This window comes from Gopherus evgoodei, chromosome 1 (assembly GCF_007399415.2).
Source record: "Gopherus evgoodei ecotype Sinaloan lineage chromosome 1, rGopEvg1_v1.p, whole genome shotgun sequence".
NCBI classification, from domain to species: domain Eukaryota; kingdom Metazoa; phylum Chordata; order Testudines; family Testudinidae; genus Gopherus; species Gopherus evgoodei.
The window spans coordinates 248682339-248706473 of record NC_044322.1 but is presented as its reverse complement, the minus strand read 5'-3'; the positions used below and the strand labels follow the sequence as shown (position 1 = coordinate 248706473).

At 41.7% G+C, this 24135-nt stretch overlaps 1 protein-coding gene across 5 annotated transcripts in view; it reads left to right on the top strand.

The window, feature by feature from the left end:
• Window positions 1-622: 622 nt before the first annotated feature.
• Window positions 623-24135, top strand: part of PTPRO (protein tyrosine phosphatase receptor type O) — a 235512-nt gene continuing 211999 nt past the window's right edge. For 4 of the 5 annotated variants that reach the window (XM_030542295.1, XM_030542286.1, XM_030542268.1 and 1 more), the window contains exon 1: window positions 623-1053. In XM_030542295.1, the coding sequence (XP_030398155.1) occupies window positions 973-1053 (81 nt within the window). In that variant the 5' untranslated portion in view covers window positions 623-972. Of the gene's footprint in view, window positions 1054-5948; window positions 6108-24135 lie in introns of all 5 variants that reach the window. The other variant, XM_030542277.1, reaches the window with a different exon arrangement.

Below are 24135 nucleotides of genomic sequence, written 5' to 3'. Positions count from 1 at the left end.
GCACTGGATCTTATTCTCAGATACTGTAAGTGTGGGACAGTTATTAACAGAACCCAGTTTCTATATGGAGGTCGACAGAGGCAAGTGTATGGAAACCTCCCTTGGAAAGTATAGACTGAAATCACCATAATGTCCCAGGCAGGGTATAATATCTGCAGTGTTTTTCTAGCTGTGTTGGTGCTAGGATATTAGAGAGACAGGGTGAGTCTCTCAGGGAATAATAAGGTTTCATAGCCCTATTTACCCTGTTGTGTTTTCTTCCTCTGACAGCTCGGTTTGAAACTACCTTGCCGGGAAGAAGTGGGTGGGGCACCATGCTGAGAGTGCTTTTGGCTAGCTGCTTGTCGAGGCAGATAGATGAGGATCTTGTCAAACTTGGTTGGGAGGCAAGGGGAAAGGGCTGAGGATGCATTTTGCTTTGTGACTTTGTTTGCTTTTTGCTTGAACGGCGACAACCCAGAGAACAGGCTGGTGAAAGTACATGAGAGACCTGGTTTGGGAGCAGGGGCAGAGCTTGGGGGAGGGGAAGGGTGGAGCTAAGAGAGGGTGGGGAAGAGAGAGATGGGAGGCTGCTCGTCACATTCAGCCTGGAGCCTGGAATGAGGAGTCTTCATATATTCACCGAAAGCCAACAGGGAAGGACCAGAGCAAAGGAAAACTGGAGGCTCAGCTGACCACCTTCTGCACCTCCGGAGAAGGAGGAGCACAGCCGCAGCAGAGTATCGATTTACCCTCCCCCCCTTTAATTAAGAGATCAAAGAAACTACTGGAAAAATACACCCCCTTTCCCCCAATAAAACACATGAAGAGGGGAAGGAGAGGCACGGTGTGTCTCCTGGGAGGGACACCTGTGCTTCGAGCCGTTTGACGCCGCAGCAGTTCGCCATTGCGAGCCCCAGTTCGGTGCCAGCCAAAGGAAAAGCCCCGCAGCCCGGCTGAGATTTCTGCGTGCAATCCTCCCGCTGCACTTCAATGATCGGACCCCGGCCCAACGGAGGGAGCAGCACCCGGATGACCCTCTGCTCCCTGCTATGGCTCTTTTTGTTCCTCAAGGTAAGGGAGAGATCGTATGCATCAGCCTTCCCCCCCCCGCCCCGCGCGCCCGCCTGCCCGCTCTGCATCTCCCTCCCTTAGCGGGGGGGATCTGGGAGCTAGGGCAGGGCAGATGTGCGGGTGGATTCATTGCTTGTTGTCTCCTTCCTGCATGTTTTTTGATAGATGTGTGGTTTTTTAAAAAAAGTGGATTTGTCACATTTTCTCCCTCCCGCCTCTCCCTTTGTGCTCCTTAACCATGAATAATAGGGGCTGGCGTCAAAGGTCGGTTTGTTGGAATATGCTTCCTAAGGCAAAATGAGGTCACTTTCACAGGGTAATCTCTCTCGGCTCCTGTATCCTCCAGTGCTGGCAGGCACATGCAGAGGAGGGCTTTTTGTTCCTCCTCGGAAACGTGTTGCCTTCAGTGGGATGAAGACTTAAGAACCAGCGCTGCTGTTTTATTGTTTGATCTCATGGTGCCCATTGCAAGTGTGTGCTGATGAGCTTCAGTTTCCTTTAAGCAGAGAGAGAAATGAAAATGACAATATGAGACACCTCTCTAAAGTAACCATTCCTGCTTTAATAAACCTCCCTTTTGGTCTTTCCATTGCACTGCAACCTGTGCTGTCATCAGTACCGGAAAGCCTGTTGTGGCTGTTTATAGATTCTGTTTTGAGATGAAGAACCTGATCTTCAGCCGGTGAAAATTCAGCACAGCCCCAGTGAGGTGAATTGAGCAATGGCAGTTAACATCTGGCCTTTAATGTGTCAATTAATGATTGCATGCATCCAAATTGTATACCATACAAATGTGCCACCAGGCTACAGTTGCTGCCGCTTCTTTAGTTTACATAATTGTTCTGCCAAGGCAAAGTTATTTCATTGCTGAGGTATTAGCAAACATGTTGAAAGGTCGACAATATGATATTCATTTGAGAGTGATTTGAAATTTAATTGCACAGTAATTAAGTTCCATTATGCAATAAGTTCACTTAGTTCTTTCCTCCCAGCTGATTTTTATCAGCAGAGATTGTCTAGGAATGCAAGGAGGTAAACTGGAGCTATCCCTTCAGCACCCCACTGATACCTTACATAGGGCCCGCGTCTGCAAGGTGTGGAAGCCTAGAGTAATTGAGGGGCACTCAGCACCTCAAAGACACTCAGCCCTTTGGACGTGATCAGCCCAATAAATAATAGAGAACTTCAGAAATGCGTAGTCTGGCCATGAAAACATTCTATTACTAAATGTATCTGTTTTTTCATGTGTTTTATTTATTACGAGGACACCATTGTGATCATGCAAAGCACAAATGGAAAAAAAATATTTTAACCATAGCTATGCTTAGCTTTACCATCAGATTATTACCATTCTCTGCTCAAGCTCAGAATGTCTTCCTGAGAGATTCACTTTTCAAAGCTCTGCTTAATGCTGCAAGCTTGGTTACACATGACATTTTTGTCTTGATGCTTTTGGGTCTTTTTAACATTTTCTTCAGCCTATTTAATATGCTTCATGTAACTCCACTAAAGGGAAATGTACGTACCTCACAGGCATATGGCATTGCCTATAATTATCATTGCACTGAAATTATAGTATTCTGCACATTTTGACAGTTATCCAAAACTGTAGGTTGGTTTTGTAATCGCTGCTTAAAAGAGCTCCTCAGCTAAGGGCCTGATCCTGCAATTCCTCTTTCACGTGAGTAATCCTTACTGGTGTGAATAGTCTCACTGAAATCAGTAGGACTACTCATGTAAGAGTTTGCAGGATCAGGGCCTAGAATAGCAGTGGTGTTGCTAGCAAAGACTGGCGTTCTATTTCCAGAACTATTAAGAAGAAGCTTCCACTGCATCTATTCAAATTATATTTGTTGGAAGCTAGTCTCCTCACTTCCACAAGAAACATAGACTTGTTTGAGGTAAAATGGGAATGCATAGAATAGGCTTTTGTTTCAAAGAGTTTAATCACAGATTCTTTTAGAAAGAAACTGTTACTGGGTCCTTGCAGTCTTGCAGACAGATTAAAAGTCTGCAATTAATTTATATTCTAGCTCAGGTTCTGATTCAGCAAAGCACTTAAGCACGTGCATTGCTTGAAGCACATGCTTTGGTCTATTGATGGCAATGGGACTGGGTTATGTGCATAAATGTTTTGCTAAAGCTTTTCATCAGTACTCATGAGACCAATGTTTGCTGCTATAAAATAAAAGGAAAACGTGGTTTTACATGGAACACACTCTACCTGTAAAATAAATGCTAAGAAATATAGAAAAGGAAAAGTTCAGAAAGCTAAAGCCTCAGGGTTTCATCCCAGGAGAAAATAACCACCACTTCTGAGCCAGATAAATATCAATAGTACCATTGACTGTCTCTGCTCAAGAAAGGCCAAGGACTAGAATTGCAGGAGATGCTTCAGGGTGATAACGAAGTGTGTTAACAGAGTTGTATGGTGGCTTGGCACTGAAATATCAGGGAAAGCTTGCAGATCAGGATTGCGGTGCATTGGAAGCACAGTGTATGACTGTGAATACAATATTAGTGAGATGGCAAACTTACTTTTATTAATTCATCTGAATGGTCACTAGATGCTTTGATGAGGGGAGCATTCAGAGTTCATAGATTGGAATAAACAGGGATGTGAAAGGACAGGACTGAAATGCATTGGAAGAGTAAGCTGAGGAAGCTTGCATAGTCTAACCACTTTGTCTATGAATATATCCAATCAGAAGTGTGACTGCAGCACATGTAGATGTAACTCAAATAACAGTGAAGTCATGCCTGCATAGGCTAGCCACTTGAATACATACGCACAGTCCTAGGCAGAGTTATACAGCCTATGCTGCCTCCTGTGCAGCTTTGGCTTCATTGCTATTGGTACCCACCATAGCTAGATCAAAATTAGCTCAAGCAGGGCCAGTGCAAGGATGTTTCACACCTTAGGTGAAACTTCCACCTTGCGCCCTTGCCCTGAGGTGCCCCCCTTGCAGTAGCTCCCCGCTCTCTGCCCTGAGGCAACCCCCCGCCCCAGCTCACCCCTGCTCCGTGCACGAGCACAAGCAGCCCGAGCGCGCCCATCGCTGCTTCACTTCTCCCGCCTCCCAGGCTTGCGGCGCCTTAGCTGATTGGCACCGCAAGCCTGGGAGGTAGGAGAAGTAAAGCAGCTGACCCCTGCCATGCCTCTTCCCCGAGCACGCTGTGGCCGCTTCACTTCTCCCGCCTCCCAGGCTTGTGGTGTCAATCAGCTTAGGTGCTGCAAGCCTGGGAAGCGGGAGAAGTGAAGCGGCCACGGCATGCTCGGGGAGGAGGCGAGGCAGGGGTGAGCTGGGGTGGGGAGTTCCCCTGCATGCTGCCCCCCCCTTACTTGCTGCAGGAGGCCCTCCCCGCGCTCCCCTACCCCAGCTCCCTCCCCCTAAATGCCAGCGGTGACCGGGGCAGCCGAAGATCCGGCCGCCACGGTCGCTGCCAAAGAAAATGGCGCCCCCCAAATGCCAGCACCCTAGGTGACCGCCTAGGTCGTCTAAATGGTTGCACCAGCCCTGAGCTCAAGTATGTCTACATATGCTACAGTGCCAGCTCTGACTGCAGGATAGATATACCCTTAGTGTTCAGTTCAGATCACTGCTATGAATCCCTTTTCATGAGCATTAGGACAAGAAGCAATGGGCTTAAATCGCAGTAAGGGTCGTTTAGGTTGGACATTAGGAAAAACTTCCTGTCAAGATGGTTAAGCACTGGAATAAATTGCCTAGAGAGGTTGTGGAATCTCCATCTTTGGATATTTGGAGCAGGTTAGACAAACACCTGTCAGGAATGGTCTAGATAATATTTAGCCCTGCCATGAGTGCAGGGGACTGGACTACCTGACTTCTTGGGGTCCCTTCCAGGCCTATGATTCTATGAAATTCACTCCATTGTCTTTAAAGATCAAAACTTTTTTTTTTTTTTTTTTGCAATGAAAAATTAAAGAGGTCAACATTTCTGCACAAAGCATTTTGTTAATTCTATGCTCTTTAGCCATGCCAGCATGTTGGAGGCAGGTTAGCACTGGCTCCTTAGAAATACTGAAATTTGCCAACCTGGCATTATTAAGTTGATGTTTTGCCTGGAGGTTAATCTCATTGAGAAAACAGCTGTACTGAACTGAGAATCTGAAGAAGGGCAAACAGTGTCTGTGTGCTTGCAGCTTCAGCATTAGTGGACCTAATGTCACTTTCTAAGCTGCATCTGTTTGGTAGGGATAAAATGTCACTCTCTTACTGCCATCTGGCAATTTGTAAAACAACCACTAGGAAGCTTCACCCAGTGACAAACCTGCTCAAACTACTTGTTCTCTCCCCTTCCTGACATTGTGTTTCGCAGTTTTAGAGAGAGACGGTTACAGCTGAGACATGAATCCTGACATGGTCCAGTGCAATAGCATTTACTTATCTCAAAGCATCTCAGTACAAACCTTAACCCACGCAATGCTCTTCACCAATGGCTTTCCCAACTGACAGTTGATTTAGAAACTAGCAAGAGTAAGAGTTCACCTGGGGAGCACAGGCCAGAGATCAGTAAGGATTTACAGTAGGTGGGAGCTGAAGTAGGTTAGAACTTCCTTCAGAAAATTGTCCCAGCCTTTCTGCTACAGGAATCCCTTACTGACTTAGCACATTACTTAACCCTATTGGGTCCCCAAAGCCTTGAGGATCAAGTTCCATGGTGTGTTTCTATGTGCTTAGATTTAAAATTATAAAAACAACCTTCCAAGACCTGAGGCACCCTAACATAATTAATCATACAATAACTAAACTGCTATTAAATTAAAATCCACTTCATAGGAACTTGTCTGGCCAATCAGGTTGCAACCTTCATCTAGAAAGTACATCCCCAGCCTTCTCCCAAAATCCTATTGAACACATTTTCTTTTGCAGTGTGCCTGGAGAGTCCCCAAACGTGGACCAAGAGGACTGCAAGTTCCAGAGACTCAGGCCCTCACAGAGAAGGCCCTGCCAACTGTAGCCTCTCTTGAATAATGAAACTGATCCAGCTTGAATGCCCCATGTTGGCTGCAGCTGTGGCAGTGTGGCATGGTGAGAGAGGCAGTCCCTCAGACAAGTCAGTCCCAGGCCATTTATAGTTTGAGGTCATAATCAACACCTTAAACTCCACCCAAAGACCAGTGAGCAACTAGTGCAGAGCCTGACACTGGTGTCGTGATGACCTTCTCAGTAAGCAAACTGCTGCATTCTGTTCCACCTTCAGTCTCTGAATGGTTTTAAGGTGTAATCCCATGTAGAGCAAATTGCAATACCCTGATCGTGAAGCGGCAAAAGCATGGGTAACGGTGTGAAGGCCTGCCCCTGAAAGGAAAGGCCAGTGTCCTAGCCAGATGCAGATGGTGGAAAACTGACTGGGTCACTGCTGAGATATGATTGCCAAACAGCTGGGGATCTAGATCTAGAATCACCCCTAAGTTGTGAACGCTATTAACTAATGACAGCATACTTCCTCAATCACAGGGATTGATCTTATCTCTGTTATCTCCTCCAGCCACTTGCCCCCAAAAACCATCATCACTACCTCAGTCTTAGCCAGCTCGGTCTCATCCATGCCCCAATCTTGACTAGACATAGAACTTCATCATCTGAGTGGGATGACATGGAGACATATGGTTGGGTGTCATTAGCATAGAAAACCCACCACACCCCATGTCTCCTTATTAATCTTCCTAGTGGGTCCATATAAATGTTGAACTGGAGTGGGTAATGGAGGGCTTACTCAGTCAGCTTTTTACCATCTATGTGTGACTAGGAGGTTATCCTTTCCTTTTGGATGCGGAATTTTGTCATTGTTATCCATGCTTTTGTCCAGCAGCAGCTCCAGGCACCAGCGCTCCAAGCCACGGGGGGCGCCCTGCTGGTCCCTGCGAGGGCGACAGTCAGGCAGCCTTTGCGATGCGCCTGCGGGAGGTCCGCCAGTCCCACGGATTCGGTGACAATTTGGTGGCGGGTATGCCGAAGCCATGGGACTGGCAGACCTCCTGCAGGCAAGCTGCCGAATCTACGGGACCAGGGACCTCCCACAGGCAAGCCACCAAAGGCAGCCTGCCTGCCATGCTTGGTACAGCAAAAAAGCTAGAGCCGCCCCTGCTTTTGTCACCTTAAGAATAATGCAATGCAGTCTACATGGGTCTACACTTTGAAACCACTTGGAGACTGAAGCTGGTGCAAAATGCAGCAGATCATTTATTGAGGGTGCATCTTTTGGCACCCCACAGCTGAGAGCTCATTGGGAAGAGAAGCAGTTGTCCACAGCTACCTGCTGAGATCCCTCTAAGAGAGAGAAATGAAGCCATTGAAGAGCAGCCCTAATGCAACCAGTACAGTCTCTGTGCCATAACCAGATGTATACCCAAATAGCCCAGAGTGAAGGAGATCAAAGGCATTCAGGTTTTGTGTGAGTTGTCTCCACAATTATACCAAAGAAGGGAAGATAATACTTGTCAATAGCTTGCAAGATTGTCTGAGTCCAGTGAGTGTTTCTTGAGCAAAGGCCGCACTATTGCATCCCTGAAAGTAAAAGGTACCCTGCCCTCTCTGAGAGATGTGAACAGTCTCACCAAGTAAGGGAGTTAGTACTTCCCAACTGGCTTTCACTAGCCAGGTGGAACATGGACTCAAAAAGAAGGTTGTGGGATAAAGTTCTCCCAGTACCTGAGGGAGCATCACTGGCTGAAATTCTAGCATAGAAGACAATGTCCTTATACCCTTAAGACATTGCTTTGCAACCACAAGAGCACAAACTACTTGTATCTCGTGTTTTTTTTTTTTTTTAAGCTTGCCTTAAAACTATCTGGTATGTCTTACCCCCATAAATCTTAGGGTCTGATCCTGAAGTTCTTACACTGGCAGCCGTCAAACTGGTTTCATGTACTGTTGGATTGGGTCGTTTGTAGTGGTTGCTTAATAACATCTTTATTACCACAAGCACTGTAGCCCTCTAAAACTTAGAAATTGACACTTCAATTATTATTGTCTTTAAATATTGGCATCAGAACAAAATTTTTAGTTTAGTCAAAAGATAAAACAAGCGATGATCCATCATAAAATTGATTAAAATGAAACTTACTTTTTCACAGTTTGACAAATGAAACTCCAACTGCTACAAGGTGGCAAAATAGTTTAGTAAACATTCCCAAAAAAGGACTGGACATTTATTTATGGCACATGCCATTACATGCACAATGGTAAAGAGAAATTGCAAGGGCTAGCAGTTCACATGCTTCAGAGCATGAGTTGCTCTGCTAGTGGGGTCAGGAGGAAGTTTCCTTAGCAGTGAATTGCATGGTGATGGCATGGAATGGGAATCAGGAGACAGATTCTAACCCTGTCTTTGACAATGATTCATTGACTTTGGACAGACAAGTGACTCCTGGGGAAATTTTCAAAAGCAGAAAGGACGTTTGTTAGGACTTGGGCACTTTGTTTCCCTTTAACTCTATGTCTTAGCTTTCACATCTGTAAACTGGAAATAATACCTCCTTGCCTCTCAGGGCTGTTTTCAGGCTTAATCAGACAGGGCCAGATCTGATGCACATTATAAATCAATGGGAGTTTTTCTACTGACTGCAATGGGCATTAGATCAGCCCCTTTATATTTCTGAAGGCTTGATATTCTATAATAATAAACAGTGGAAGCACTAAATAATTATGACTATTGCATTGTTAGGTGCAGTGTAAGGGCCTTATGCCTTCCTTTGAAGCATTCTGCATTGGCTGCCCTTGGAGACAGGACAATAGATTGGATGGACCATTGGTCTGCTCCACTCTGGCAGCTCCTATATTCCTACATAAAAATGATGAATTTGGAGAAAAGGTAAATGAAGAAAATAGCCTAGATAAATAGATAGATCTATCTATAGGGAGTGGTGGGGGTGGTTATCCTTCCATGATCATATATCAGCTCCTGACGTGGAAATTCTGAAAAGAAAAAGATTTTTTTTGTATGGAAGAAACATGACATTTCACATTAATTTTAAATGAATTCCTTAAGATCAGTGTTACTGCAACAAATAACTGAATGAATAATGTAGAGATGCTTAAAATAAAATGTTACCAGTTTTTCCCAGCACTGTACTCTGATCTTGAATGACTATAGAAAAGGTGGTGTGAGTAACTCATAATGAAAGAAAGGGGAAATGCTAATCTCACATGCTAGGAAATGACACTGGCTTTTAAATGAAGGAGTTCCAGAAATGACATGATGCATCATGTTTGGCTTACCATAAAGACAGCATATTGTACCACAGTGAAAGTAGGGAATGCTGTGTCCAGATTACTGTAGTTATTGTATTTCCTGCATGCAATTAGAGCACAAATACTTTACTGTAAGCATTAGTGATAGGAAAGGTGGTGACACTGTTGACGATAACAGAAAAAAGCAGCAAGAGGAGGAGGTTTAGGAAGGAAGATAATAAACTTGGTTTTCATCATGTTGAACTGCTCATGCAGGACCTCCAGGAGGAAATAGGGGGAGATGTGTGATTGAATAGGGGATGAAATGTTGGGGATAGAAAGATCAATTTGAGATCTTTAAATACAGAGGCTGGGGGTTTCAAAAGAGTCTATGGGAAATTCAGTGGGGGGTAGGTGCCTAACTGAAGTTATTGGGAGAGGTGGGAATGATGGAGGTTTTTATGGAATAGGGGATACAAGGTCATGTTTGAAGATGTAGATGATGTGCTCCTGCATATCTGACACTAAGTTGGGACCCCTGATATGCAAGATCACCCAATATTCTGAGACCTTCACAGCAAAGACTACTATATCAGAACATTTGCTGCAACACAATGGATAAAAGTAAAGAGAATTTCAGCCCTAAAAATGAACAGAAAAATGCTGTGAAAATAAAGGGCCAGAACATCAGAAGTCAGTGAAACAATGCCAATGTACATCACCTGGGGATCTGGCATATTGTTTAAACACAACTGCTTGTAAGATCCTAGGGAAACAAAACTAAATTCATTGTTTAAATAGGTTAGCACATTTTGTTGAATATTCTCCCTTTTATCCTATCTGCTGTGAGGTTTCCAGTGATCACCCCTAAGTGTTCAGAGCGTTCCTCCGGGGGGATTCAGCCATGTGACTTCTATTAATACCAACGGGACTAGGACAGCTGGAGCCTTGAGCACTTTAAAATTGAAATGGTCTGTCTGTAATCTCTCCTACGATCCTCAGTTATGCTGAGGCCTGCTTACGTGACACCCAGACCAGTTCCAAAACAACACAGATGTGTCAAAGTTGCTAAAGTCTATTTCACATTTGAACTTCTCCAAATGCTTCATTCTGAAGTCTTGGATCAGACACATCTCAGGAGCTGACATCTTATTGGTTTACTGTTAAGCAGACAAGTTTCAAGAGAGGCCCACAGGTGAGAGAAAGGACTGCCCATCCTGTTTCTTATATGTAATTTATTCAAAGTGTGTGGGTTACACAGACACCAGCTACTTAGTGGTCACTTCCTCTTTGTTCACATGGGGTTGTGTCTTAATATTGAAGTTCTTTACCTCTTAAATGCACAGTTCCACCAAATGAGGAGGAAGGGTTCATTACAAGTGTTTGTCCACCACCACCACAGTTGCTGATAGTACAGTTGCTATAAACATTGAGGAAATGGTGAGTCTAGTGGGAAGAATCAGCCTGAATGGAAACACTCATTTAAAAATGTAGTGAGGAAAAATTGGTTCTAAGGTAGTAGATGGTAAAGATTCCTGCTGAAAGAATGGTAGATCCACTTTTTCTAATGAATTTAAAAAAAGAGTTCCAACAGCAGCCAGGTTTATTTATCATGTGTTTAGTGTCAATGTGTTTGGACTCGTACAATATAGAAACTATCTACAGGCTGTGCCTTCAAGTCTAAGCTGTAGACACATGGAAGGAAGGATGTGCTGCAAAATCCAGAAGAGGAGAGGACTGTTGATTTATTTATTTATTTGTGTAGAGTGGTATCCAAAGTGTGCTAGATGCTTTTCAAATGGAAACAAGTCATGATCTCTTCCCCAAGGAGCTTAGAGGGTGTTTGTTTGTTTTGTTTTTATTTAGCATTTGATTTCTAGACTGGATGTGCCCATCAAACTGTCTGTCAGTCTGAACACTTACATCAGTTTAAAAACTTCAAAAAAAAATCACTTTTGACTAAAAACCCAAAGAAAATTCACTAAATCACAAAAGAAACTAACTTTGGGTGGAGCTTCATGGAAATAACCTCAGGTGTGACAAAGCTTTAAAGAGTGAATCATTATACAGAGACAATTTTAAAAATAGGAACGCTGACAAAGTCCCTTATTCTGAATACGTTTTTTTGCTTACGGGTAATTAAGGGATTTTATATTTTAATAAGGGCTTTCTTCCTCCATACCTTTACTGTTTCTTCTGCTTGATCAGGTACTAAAAGTATAATCTTGTGTCATCAGAGTCAGTTGCTGAGGAAAAGATTGCGATGTTACAAAATTAATACTATAGGGTTCTATGCTGTAATCCATTTTCGCAGAGGGCTTTTAAATCCCTGGCTCTACTGTGAATAACAGTTGTAGGATCAAGCTCTCTGACTACAGTACATGAAGAGTTAAGAGAAAATGTGATTATGATCTTACATATTTAACTGGTAGTTATTAAAACAGTAAGAGAAACTCTGACAATTACAGAAAGATAAATGGATGCATAGCTTATACTTACGTGTATTATATTTCAAAATTATCATGCTTAAGGTTATTTAACTAATAATGTATTAGGTTCAAAGGACTTAGTTTTTAAACACTTTGAAAAGTAACCAAAAATTCTATATGCTCAAAAGCCCAGCAAGTTCTTCAACAACCTTGTTGTAAAAGGTGGAATCCATAAATAAAAGCAGAAATGCTACCCTTATTGGCTATAAAATAACACTGGCATTTAAAAGAAATAGAAATTCCAGCAGTAGAACACTAGATAGTGTAATGAGCGGCATTGTGTTCATGCACAATGCGGCCCTCTATTGGATGGAATCAGATCTACCTGATTTTGCAATACATGCATTATGAATACATCTAGCCGAGATTCTACTGTGCTTTTGGGACTCAATCCAAACGTCGGTGGGAGTCAATGGATCAAGCCCTTGGAGCAGGACGGTCTGAGATCTTTCCCTTCTGCTGCTGTGAAGTTCAGCATTGTCATGATGGTGTAGCATATTGCTAACCATGAAGTCCTATTAACCTTGGATTTGTTACATTAACACTAGCACTAACTAAAGGCCACTGGATAGGGTGACCATATGTCCTGTTTTGGCCATGACAGTCCCTTTTTTAAGCCCTGTCCTGACTTTTTTTGGCAAAAGTGGGCATTTGTCCCATTTGATTATCAGTTGGCAAGAGCAAACGAGACAAATGACCAAATGGGGCAAATTTCTTTTGTCAAAAAAGTGGGGTGTGGAGAAATGTGTAAAGGGGGGTGAGTGGCACCTCATGCAGGGAGGCAGCAAGGCTTAAGTGAGCAGCGACTGCCAGCCCCAGCCTTGTGCAGGGAGCAGGCAGGGTTCGGACAAGCAACTCGGGCCAGCCCTGTGTAGTGTCCCATTTTCCCTTTGGGAAATATGGTCATCATACCACTGGATGGCTTAGGGTTTTAACTAGTCTAGAGTTAGACAATTTTTAAAAAGTCTTATTTAAACAGAACTTGACCAGTGACCTTTTTCAACAAGAGTGCGGTTGCATTGTAACCAGACTGACAGAGCTAATAAAAAGGGAACAACCTTGAACTCCTGCATTCTTATAGGAGGTTTTTCTTTATCAGAAGTGGAATCTAAGGCCATTTAATTAGAGCTGGACAAAAATGGATGTCATTTATAGAGAAACATGCATCCGACAAAGTGGGTATTCACCCACGAAAACTCATACTCCAATATGTCTGTTAGTCTGGATCTGTAAAAGCAGCAAAGAGTCCTGTGGCACCTTATAGACTAACACGGCTACCCCTCTGATACTTTATGGAGAAAGAATCCCAAAACAGAGTGGTTGAGATTTGGGTCTCCTATTTACCCAAGCCCTCACATTTTGGCAACTGAAGGAGATTGGTAAAATGGTACTGGTTTGGGGCCATTTCCACATACAGTGCCACTCTCTCCAGTATTACATTGTTCGCTCACAGCTATAGAAGTACATAAAGCAAAACCAATGTGAACAAACATCCCATAATATCAAAATACCCACCCAAACCTGAATCAGAATTTTCTAAATGGTCCCTACCTCTGTAGTAAGGTGAATCAAAACTCCAGATCAGAACTCTCCCAAACTTTGGGATATCTGAAATCCAGATCATAACTTGTCAGCTCCACTCCGATACAACAATGGGACGTTCGTGGTTTCCTAGATCATTTCACTTGTCATAGACATCTGTTAAGCTACAGAATGGTAGATCTCTATGCATGCTACCATGCAAAAGCAAATTCTTTCCTGCCAATTAAAAAAAAAAATCAGAATGTTTATCTAAAATATGCTTACTTTCTACAATTAGATTTTCTACTTCAGTAGTTGAGTTGCAGTTTAAGATACAGGGGTGGAAATTTAATTTTGTTCCAAAGAGAAATACATAGGGCCAGGTTCTGAGTCTGTGTAAGTACATGTAACGTACTGACATCAGTGGAGCTGTCTGTACTTACAAGAATTCTGAGTTTGGCCTGTAATGCAAAAATTCTTTGGGATCAACTCTGCCCTCAGATTTATAGGCAGAACCACTATTGGGATTGGCTGGAATTCTGTTCTTCTGAAAATAGAATGGGGCCCAGAGTCGAAGAAATTAAGCAGGAGATGGTTTAAGATAAATTGTGAAAAAAACAAATGGGTAAAGAAATGCAAGTTAATCCCTGATGTTCAGTGGCTTCAACCCCCACTGACTTCAGTGTTTACACCAGCTCTACCCACATCCACTTCTACAGCATATGATCAATGCCCCTTACAAATGATGCTTTTCCTCCCTCCTTTGATGACTCATTTCTTTCATCCTTGCTGGTTCCAACTTTTCTAGATCTTTAATTAAGCAGCATGCTGTGGCTTGGCTATTGCAGAGCTCCTGCTGAAGCATGGAACTGGTCCATAATGAGTCAGGGAATTCTCACGTTTTTAATATTGCATGATTGGCAAAGTTCCTTTTTTTTTTTTTTTCCCCAGGATGATTTTTATTTTTTGACGCAACCAGATAATAAGAAATCTTTACCTGTATCAGAAGGGTAGCCGTGTTAGCCTGGATCTGTAAAAGCAGCAAAGAGTCCTGTGGCACCTTATAGACTAACAGACGTATTGGAGCATGAGCATGCTCCAATACGTCCCTTAGTCTGTAAGGTGCCATGGAACTCTTTGCTGCTTTTACAAACCTTTACGTGGATCCCTATGGGTAGGCTTCATCTTCCAGCAAGAATTTATTGGTGTTATGAACCCTTTCTGCTTAACTGGTATGGCTATACATGGAGCAGTGTTTTGCATAATCCCTCCCCCAGTGAGTGTAAAGGAAAGGGAAATGAGTTGTGCTGGCTGGAGAACATTTTCCTGTTACCTGACGAGCCCATTTGAGAATTACCTGTTTTTAAATAAAATGGGCCTGATTCTCTGTCACTCTGAAAGGCGTGCAGTCACTTACACCTGTGCAAAGTGGGCATAACACGCTGACAGATCAGAAGGGTTAGTTTTATGTTCCCTTTGCACTGGTGTGAATGACTGCATAGTGTGCAGCACAATGGAGAATCAGGCCCAATATCCTCTGTTGGTTTGCCCTGAAATTGCATCCATTGGCTCAGTTAAGTATAGTTTGATGAAATAGAATTGCAGCTCTGAGAATTTCATTATTACTAGGTAGTGAGCCCCACTAGTATTCAGTGTGGTACAGATATAGAATAATGGTCTATGGTATGTAGGAAGTCAGGCAAGATGATCTAATGGTTCTTTCTGGCCTTAAATTCTATGAATCTATTAAGACATGAACTGTGCTGGTAGGTGCTTAAAATCTACTTCAGAGGTGGCCAAAACAGTTCTTATCTGAGGTGGGCTCCTCAAAAATCCAGATGGAGATGTTGAACCCCTACAAAGGCATCGGTATGATGCAGCCGATCACAATAATGCACTTGGGGACATCCCGGAAGAATATTGGACTAGGACCCAAAGCACAGCGGTTCTGTTCTCAGCTCTGACTACTGAACAGCAATGTTACCTTGGGCAAATTTCATCTCACTGTGCCTCTGTTTCCCCTTCTGGCTTGTCCACTTATATTGTAAACTCTTTTTGGGGCAGGGACTGTCTCTTCCTGTGTGTACAGTGCCTCACACAATGGGCTCCGATCTGGATTGCTACTGCAATGCAAAAAACTTGTATGTTAGATTTTTATGTTAATGGTTTGAAATTCTCTTCCTGCTCTAAGCCTAGTTACAAAGGCCATTCAGGCTACAGAGATGAAGATGACAATTTAATATTAGAGGGACAAGCTGGCCGAGGTAGTGTCTTTTATTGGATCAACTTCTCCTGGTGAAACAGATAAGCTTTCAAGCTATACAGATATTTCCTCACCTACCTTGTCTCTCAAATATCCTGAGACCAGCATGGCTGCAACAACACTGCAAACAATAATTTTCATATGTCACAAACTGGTGAACATTATGAGGTTAGGAAATAACAAGGAAGCTTCCAAGGAACAGAAGCATTTTGGAGGAGGCAGAACATGATATAGAAGCTCCTGTTGCCCTGGCATTAGCACACTTATTTATGCTTCCTTTCTCTTTACACACCCCGCTCTTACTACAGATGTGCCTGCCTGCTGTGTTTTGTTGATTTAAGTTTTTACTGGTAACTTCTTACAGTAATCATTCAGCCACATGGAATCAAATCTTACTCTCTTTAGGCATTGCTGGAGTGTTTGGCCTAGTGATCAGGGTGATTTTACTTCTCAGAATGGTGGTTTCTTTGACTCACAAAATACTTCTGTCTCTAATATCTTTGAGTGTCACTGGGATATAGTCAAAGTATGTTACAGTTTGTGGTGATGTGAATTAGAGCCAGTTCTAACTGGGTTGACCAGCCTTGCATTGAAGTGTCTAGTAGTATGTGAATTGTTCTAACACGGAGGTTTAGCTATGTGGTTTGGGAAACCTTGCTGTTTCATGGGGTAGGGGGAGGGAAGGGGAGGTGTGTTGATCCCATCCAGTATTCGGGAGGAAAGGGTTAACCCTGTCACGGTGATAAGAAGCATCTTTCTGCCCTGAGTGTAGCTCAGCAGATTAGCAGGGCTGGGCTAGCTGTAGACAATCATGTGTAATCCTATAAAAGGCAGACCCTCAGGCTGTAGGGACTGGTTGCAGGACTTAGGGGGAAGGCTAAAAGTCTAAAGCAAGGGTTGTTTTCACTTCTATATGAGGAAATTCTGGCAAGGTGAACTGAAAACCATAATGACACTAAGGTTTTGGTCTTGATTTTCAAGGTGGTTATGAGCTGGATTTGAGCTGGTTACATTCCCTTGAATGGCTGTGTTCCATTACTGACCCCTGGAGCCAGCCGCATTCTTTTGATTTGGACACAGAACACCTGCACTCCAGCCCAGTTTACATTGCTGGCTCCCCCTGCTCTTTTGCTTGCAAGCTGGATTCCAGCTCTAGCTCCTTGACATTTCCCCTGCCCTCCTTGCTGCCTGGCTCCATGGAACAGTGCAGAGAGCATGCACTGCAGTCCAATTAACTTCTCCTTAGGGGAAAAGCAGGAACAGGAGGCACCTCCAGGCAGGTCTCAGTGGAGAAGGGATGTGGAATGCAAAGTGTTGGGTGCTTGGCTGCAGCAAAATGGCAAATTCAGTAGTCAAATGCTCAGTTCTGTGGCATCTTGACAAAATGCCTGATGGCACAGCTGTGGAAATATGGACTCCTTGGGGGCCCTGATTGAAATGAATAGCAGTAGTGCCAACCCTGTACTGTTTAAAAATCATGGGATTCCTTTTTAAAATATATTCTGGTTTCTTTTTCTTTGCCTTCTGGCTTTTGAGCCTTTAGGTTTCACTTGGGTCACATTTTCAAGCTTTGGTTTGCAATTGTGAGAGCAATAAATTTTTTTAATGGAAACAATTTCTTATAATCAGTAGTTTCTAGGGGCTTTAAGCAAAACATTAAATATTGCAAAAGTCATGATACAATTATTAGCTTTGGCAGTACTGAATTGGGGTAGTTTGTTCTTATAGCTATTGTTTAAGGCTTTCTGTGGACTTAAGCAGGCATCTCTGCATCTGTTTACATTTGTTGCACAGTCTCAAGGTTCTCTCTACAACCATAAGGGCTAGAATTTATTTTTAATGAAAGTTGAGATTCTAGAGTGGCCAGAATAAATTCAGTGTGAATTTACTGAAGCCAGTCCAGAGTATTAGAATGTTAATAGCATAGAACTAACTTTAGGTCTTCTTTAGCCAAGTCCTATCTTAATTTACTTTAGATTCTTGTTGAGGGAAGCTGATTTCAATTTAAGTTACAGGTCTTCTTTATTCATCATAAAGAAGGAATAAAGGGTAGCAGCCAATTCAAACAAAAGAAAAACACCTTGCACATCAACTTGTAAAATTGTGTGTGTATAATAATGATTAAAATAGTCACCTTTCTCTAATAGCATCTGTAGGTCATTTCCATTTGATGGCTCTTTAGATGTATGTCCAGTGAGTTAGTGGCCTCAGTTAAGTTTCTAATTGTTTCTAATAGCTAGAGATTGGCTTAAGCCCTGGAGCAAACAAAGTGGCCACAACTGCATCCTGTTAAAAAGAGAACTATAAAACTCAAGATGGAAAAATATGCATCTCAAAGGAAAATTATGAAAACCTTTTCTGGAAATTTTCCTTAGAGTATTTGTATTGATTGCTGAAACACTATTCCTTAAATCAATAAAGCATTAAAAGTACTCAATACTCTTAATGAGCTCCAAAGGGACTGTTACTTTGGATTGTGATTACAACTGCCCTATGACTCTGTCTTTTCTTACCAACATTTTGTAACTAATGACTTTTATAAATTTGTAGGGGAGGAAAAGATGGCTGGTGCATTGCACCACTACCTACTGATGTAAGCACAATCCTTCTTTCCTTATAGAAAATATTAAAAGTTTAGAGAAGTCTAAATTATAGAAGAAAAATATTAAGCAAGTCACCTTTCTCTGTTAAGTGAAATGGACTCCCCGTAGTTTTCTTATTGCTTGTTCTACATACAGCTGTAAAAAGGCAACATGCTAGATCTACCAGGAGAATAAGGCAAATATGTATTTTTCAGCAAATTCTAAGAAAGTGTATCCGCTAGGTAAATAAACTTGTGCTCTTTACTGCAATATCTTGATGTCAGGATTGGAGTGAAATTGTTTTGGGACCAAAGAGGGATTCCTATGAACTTTTTTTTTTTTTCCTTGCTTGAGATATGAAAGATGCCTTTTAAAAACCAGCATGCTATAATCCTTGTTGGGGACGGGTCCCCTAAAAGGAATTGGAAGAAAATTTAAAACACATATGGACTTCTGTACCCTTTTGTGGTCTTCCATCTCTAGGGGGCTATCTTTTGATTAACCCTAATGTAGCCATGCTGGGAAATAAGGATCCCACTCCACCTCTCTGCACAGTAGGGTTATGCTACCAAATCTTGGGGCCAGGTCCTCAGTCCAGTGGAGCTCCTGTGGTCCCACTGTAAACAAATGTTGGGTGGGGGTGGATGAACCCAGAGTTCCACCTTCCCTCATGGTGCGGTCAATGGAAAGGGCTGGACATACAGGGAACTGGAGGAATGAGCTGCATCCTTTCAGAGGCTGCAGTAAAGTGGCTCCCCTTGCAGAGTCATTAAGTTCTGCAGACTTTTTTCTAAATCTGTTTCTCAGACACATTTTCTGAGCAGCTCTAATTAGAAAATTGAGATGTATCAAATAATCACTTTGAATCACTAGGTTTTGTTACTCTGCTTGTTTTCTTACCCATGCTAACCTGTGTCCTTATAGTATTTTGTAGCATATGTAGTTGAGTTCTGGACCCCTGAATAGGCATCTTGTAAGATGTGAACCAGATCAAAAGTCCTTTGCTAACATCACTTGCATATACAATTAAGCTACATCTAGGTATGATCTCTGATCCTCATACAATATTGTCCCCCTGCTGAATACAATCCATTAACATCTATATAGCTAGCCTTGCCCCTTCTGGCAGACTAGTTTGCTGCCTTCCTGTAGGAGTTTACCTAAGCTCTTTACCTGGAGTGTTAGACTAAACATCTTTCTCTCTTTTTCCCCTTCCCCTTGTTTCTCCACAGTCTCAGTTTATATACGTGAGTGGTCATTTCTCTCAGATGCTATACCATATGTACACGGGGTGTTTTTTAAAATGTATGTTAGGTTTGTAATCTGTATGCAGAGCCACCTTTTAGAGCATGAACTCTCTCATGCCCATAGCCAAGGATTATGTTCTTATCAAATATACATTCTTAGCTTGAAATGTTAAATCACTGTTACTAAAGTAACACAGAGAAAGATTGGCTGGAGAGACCTACTCAAGGAAATGAATTGTATCAAATCATGATTACCCCACCACTCATTGCCAGTTATTTGGCAAAGTGAAGATATTCCTTCAGTGTTTCCACCACCGTTCCCCCAAACTATCTGCTCCTTGGGTGTAAAAGCTTACATGGTGGTACATCCAGGGAAGGAGAGCGAAGTGCAGAACTTCACCACCTCATGCAGTCCCTCCTGTAGCTCCCCACACAATATGATGGTGCAGAAGGCCCACTTTGCATGTGGGTGCTGAAGGGGCAGGGCCACGGCTTCACCTCTTCCCTGCTCTTCGGAGCACTGCCCCTCATGGAGCACATGAAAGGAGCAGAGACTGCAAACTCCCCAAGTTCCTCCCTCCCTTCAATCAACACCTGCTCAGAAACATTTCCCCCCACCCACCCACACTCTGCATGCTCCTTTTGCCCCAGGTCGAGAACCCCTCCTTTTCTTCCCTCACCTCTGCACAGCTCAAAATTGCCCTTTCAGACCTGTAAACATTCCCACTCGACACTCCTTACCTCAGAACACTGTTTCTCCTCTACGTCTTCATGCATATGCTCAGCCCTCCAAACTCGGGAAAACCCAGTCTCAGGCTTCAGAAATCTGTGACAGATGTAGCAATTTCCTGCAATATCCTGAAGACCTCTGATTGAATGAAGTTTAAGTATTTTAGGAGTTCATTGGATTAAAAGTGCAAATGTGTATGTATTATTGTGGATTTGCAATGTCTCTATGGGGGAGACATTGCTAATTTCAACCCTGGGAGATGTTAGGAGCTTCAAAGGATTTTGAAACAACTGGGCAGACAAGAAGGAACATTTGGGATAAACAAAGTAGAATGAGTTTCTTAGGAAATACTTGGTAAGAGGTGAATGCAAATTTCTACTTCTGGTCCCAATGTTTTGAGACTGCCCCGTGAGGAGAAACCCACTGTCTACAAATTACCTATTCACAAAATCAAAGGCCCCAAAACTGTAACAGAGTGACTCGGATTCATTGAGGTTCTTGTTCCGAGCCAAGGTTATGAACTGGTGACAACAGAAAAGCCCCTTGATGGGTTTAGGACATTCACTGGCCAGAGCCCTTGGTGGAATTGAGGTGATCTCTAGTAAGCTTATTAGCATGTGGGTAGGTTTTTCTTTGTCTTTAATATGTTTTCTCTGTAATGCTTTTACTTTTAAGAATAAATGTGCTTGCTTAAAATGAGCCGTGTGGCCACTTACACGGTATATAGCCTATGAAGAGAAGGCAAAGCAGGCCTGCTGAGGGAGTCTGTCTGGCTGGGCAATTCACAATGTAGGCAAGGAACTGTGGCAATAAGTGGTACCACACTTTGCACTATATCAGTGACCCTAAACAGATGTGGCATTAATGGGCATAAGCCCCACCAGGCACCTTTTATGATCAGTACCCTGATAATGCAAGAAGGCTACATGTTTTGGGGTTCTGCCAGAATGAGTGTGTGTTTGTGGTACAATTTGTGATACACCCAAGGTTTTCCAAATACTTCTGAAATTGGTTCATTTTAAACATGTGAAGTTGCATTTCTTGTATGTTCTTTTTGGACTGTATATTTATGTATGAAGAAAAGAGGTCTTTGCTCCATTTTTACAGCTGTAATAGTCCTCCAGTACATTTGCATTTCAACAGAATTCTAAATAGTCACAAAAAGCATGTTTGCATGAAAATACGTTTTCACTGGAAATGTCAGCTGTTCACAGACAAAGATCATATTTTGCAGTGAGAAACAATGGTCTAGATTCTGATCTCAGTCACCCCCATTGTGAATTCAGATTAACTCCACCATATTCAGAAATGTAACTGAGGTCAGACTCAGGTGCAATGACTTTCAGCTCCACTGGCTATAAGTATATCAGGGTTTTTTTTTTCCTTAAATTATTGTACCGTCCTGGAGAGCTTTAGATTATTTTCACCCCACACCTTTTCTAGGAAAGCATTTAACATATGTTTGGGCCTTTTCAGTTGACTAAATTACATCTATTCTTTCCATTAATCATAATCCAACATTTCTGGTAGAAAAATTTGGTTTCCTCTACCCCAGGACAAGTTGATGGGCCATAAAATAGATTTTTGCAGTATTATCACTAAGGTTATAAGATTTACATCAAGGTCCCCACTGAGAACTAAAACCCATAATCACTGACAACAGAGATGCTTTCACAAAACATACTGGGATTTAATCTGTCACATTATTAGTGAATAAGCAATGCCTTCCCCAGAAGGGATATGACTTTGATTTGGATATCACTGTTAGTTTTAAATTCTTGTAACTTTACTAGAAATCAAATGGCTCCTAATGTTTCTAAAAGCAAACAATGATAGCTTTTGTACTTTCAGTTTTAATCCATAATAGCATGATATTTCTTCAGAGTATCGTTGAAATGTTTCAGCTGGTGCTCAACATTGCCGCTCTTAATCTGTGAATAGAGATTTTGTGCTCCGATACTCACAGTGATGGCTGCATTATTAGAGATTATTCTTAGTCTGAATACTGAGTCCTTGCTATAGTAGCCATCAAGGGACCAATCCTGCTCCCAGTGAAATCAGTGGCAAAATTTTCCATTCAATTTAATTGGAAGGAAGATTAGGCTACAATTTAGGGCTTGAGCCTGCTGTTACTTACAACAGAATATAGGTATGAATTCAGCCAGGAATTTAAAGGTTTGCTTAACCTTAAGCATATGAGTAGTTCTCTTGATTTCAGTGGAAAGGCGCAAATGGAAAGAAATTAAGCATCTGCATTAATCTTACTGAACTGTGGCCATAGTACTGACTGTTGTGCGTAGTCCGTTTACCCAATTTTGGGTCCAGTTTCACAGTTGTCAGGACTAAGTAACAATGATTGAATTCAATTAAGTAAGTGGTGTGTGCACGCGCTACAAGATTAGGCTATACAGGCAGAAAACACTATACTTATTCTCCTAAGGCATCACCTTTAAAATGACACTCTATTTAGCAACAGGTTTAATGTCAGCACCTACATGCACCTCTCACTTTGTACTGTGCTCATTTTAAATCTTAGAAGCAGTATCATTACGTTGTGGGGGAGGGGTCCTTAAGAGAGCACACTGGTGCTGCCAACTCAGTAAAGTATGGAATTTTTCACGATTCTCTTCATAAGAGTGGGGGGAATAATACTTTGTGTCTTAATCATATTCAGTTTATTGAAATTCTGCCTCCTGCTTAAATTTCACCTGTCTTTTCAACTATATACAGTGTCTCTTATTACCAAAACGTTGCTTATTACCAAAACGTTACTATGTGCTGTTATACAATCACCATGATCCCTGTATATTAGAGCTGTTCTCTCTTTCTCTCTTTTTTTTTTTTTTGAAATTTCAATGAGAAATTTTAATTTTTGAAATTTAATACTTCAACCAGCTCTATCTAGTTGATTTGTAGAATGTGCCAGGACCCATAAAGAATAATGGGTCTTATCAAAACATAGGCTAGTATGATATTGTTCTGAAAATTTGTAAGGATATCACACTTCGCATCTTATGCTTCTCTCAGTCTGCAGCAGAAGCCTCCCTGATCACAATGAGTTATGTGGAATGGGTAGAGCTGCTGGAGAAAAGTCAAAATGTTGATAAAGAATGTATGGATTAGCACAAAGAAACTTTCATTTTCTGATCAGCTCTGGAAATGAATACAGCTTGATGGAAAATGGTATTTCTATCCCACAAAAGTTTAGGATTTTGAACGTGTTCTCTTCCCAAATTGAGACAAAAAGTCAACCTCATTTTTGCAAACCAAAAATCCAAAAAGAAAATTCCAGCTAGGTTATTTAAAATGTTTTGTTGTGATTAATTTCAAAATATTTTTTGTCATGTCAACCTTCTTAAGCTTTACCTTAAGTTTGCGTAAGTGTCTAAACAAATATACTTTAAACAATAAAAAGAGAAGTTCTTTTCTTTTGAAAATGTCAAAACAGGATGTTTCAACCATTTCAAAACTTTGTTTCCAAAAAATTTTTTGAAGTGGGAAATTAATCAAAACCAACCCTTTTCCCCAAAGCAGTTCCAACAAATTCTCATTTACTTCACCCCCTAAACTGTTTCTCAACTGACACACTGAAATATGTTTTAATAAGGTTAAATCATAAAGGTATTGTTTGTGGTATTGCTACATGTAGCACAAGAAAATCCTGATTTGAGATTATAACAGGACAGTTTTCTGTATAATCAGTAACAATCCTAAACTCAGGAGAATATCATGCAGTCAGGTTGCATGTGAAACTGAGCACATGCTTATAGGATGCAGAGGGATGTCGGGGAAAATCTCATACTCCTATAATGAACAATCTAATGCAGATGGCTCAAAGATGAGCCAATTTTACCTCCAACTGCATCTTCCCTTTAGAATTTTTTTTTTTAATTCATGCTTCAGACATTGGCTGCTAGAGTTCTTAATATTTCTGATTGATGTAATTCATAAATGCTTGTAAAAAAAAAATATATATATATATATATTATAGAATACATATATATTATATATATTATACATTATAAAAAAATACCCAGTGTGTAGACTGATTA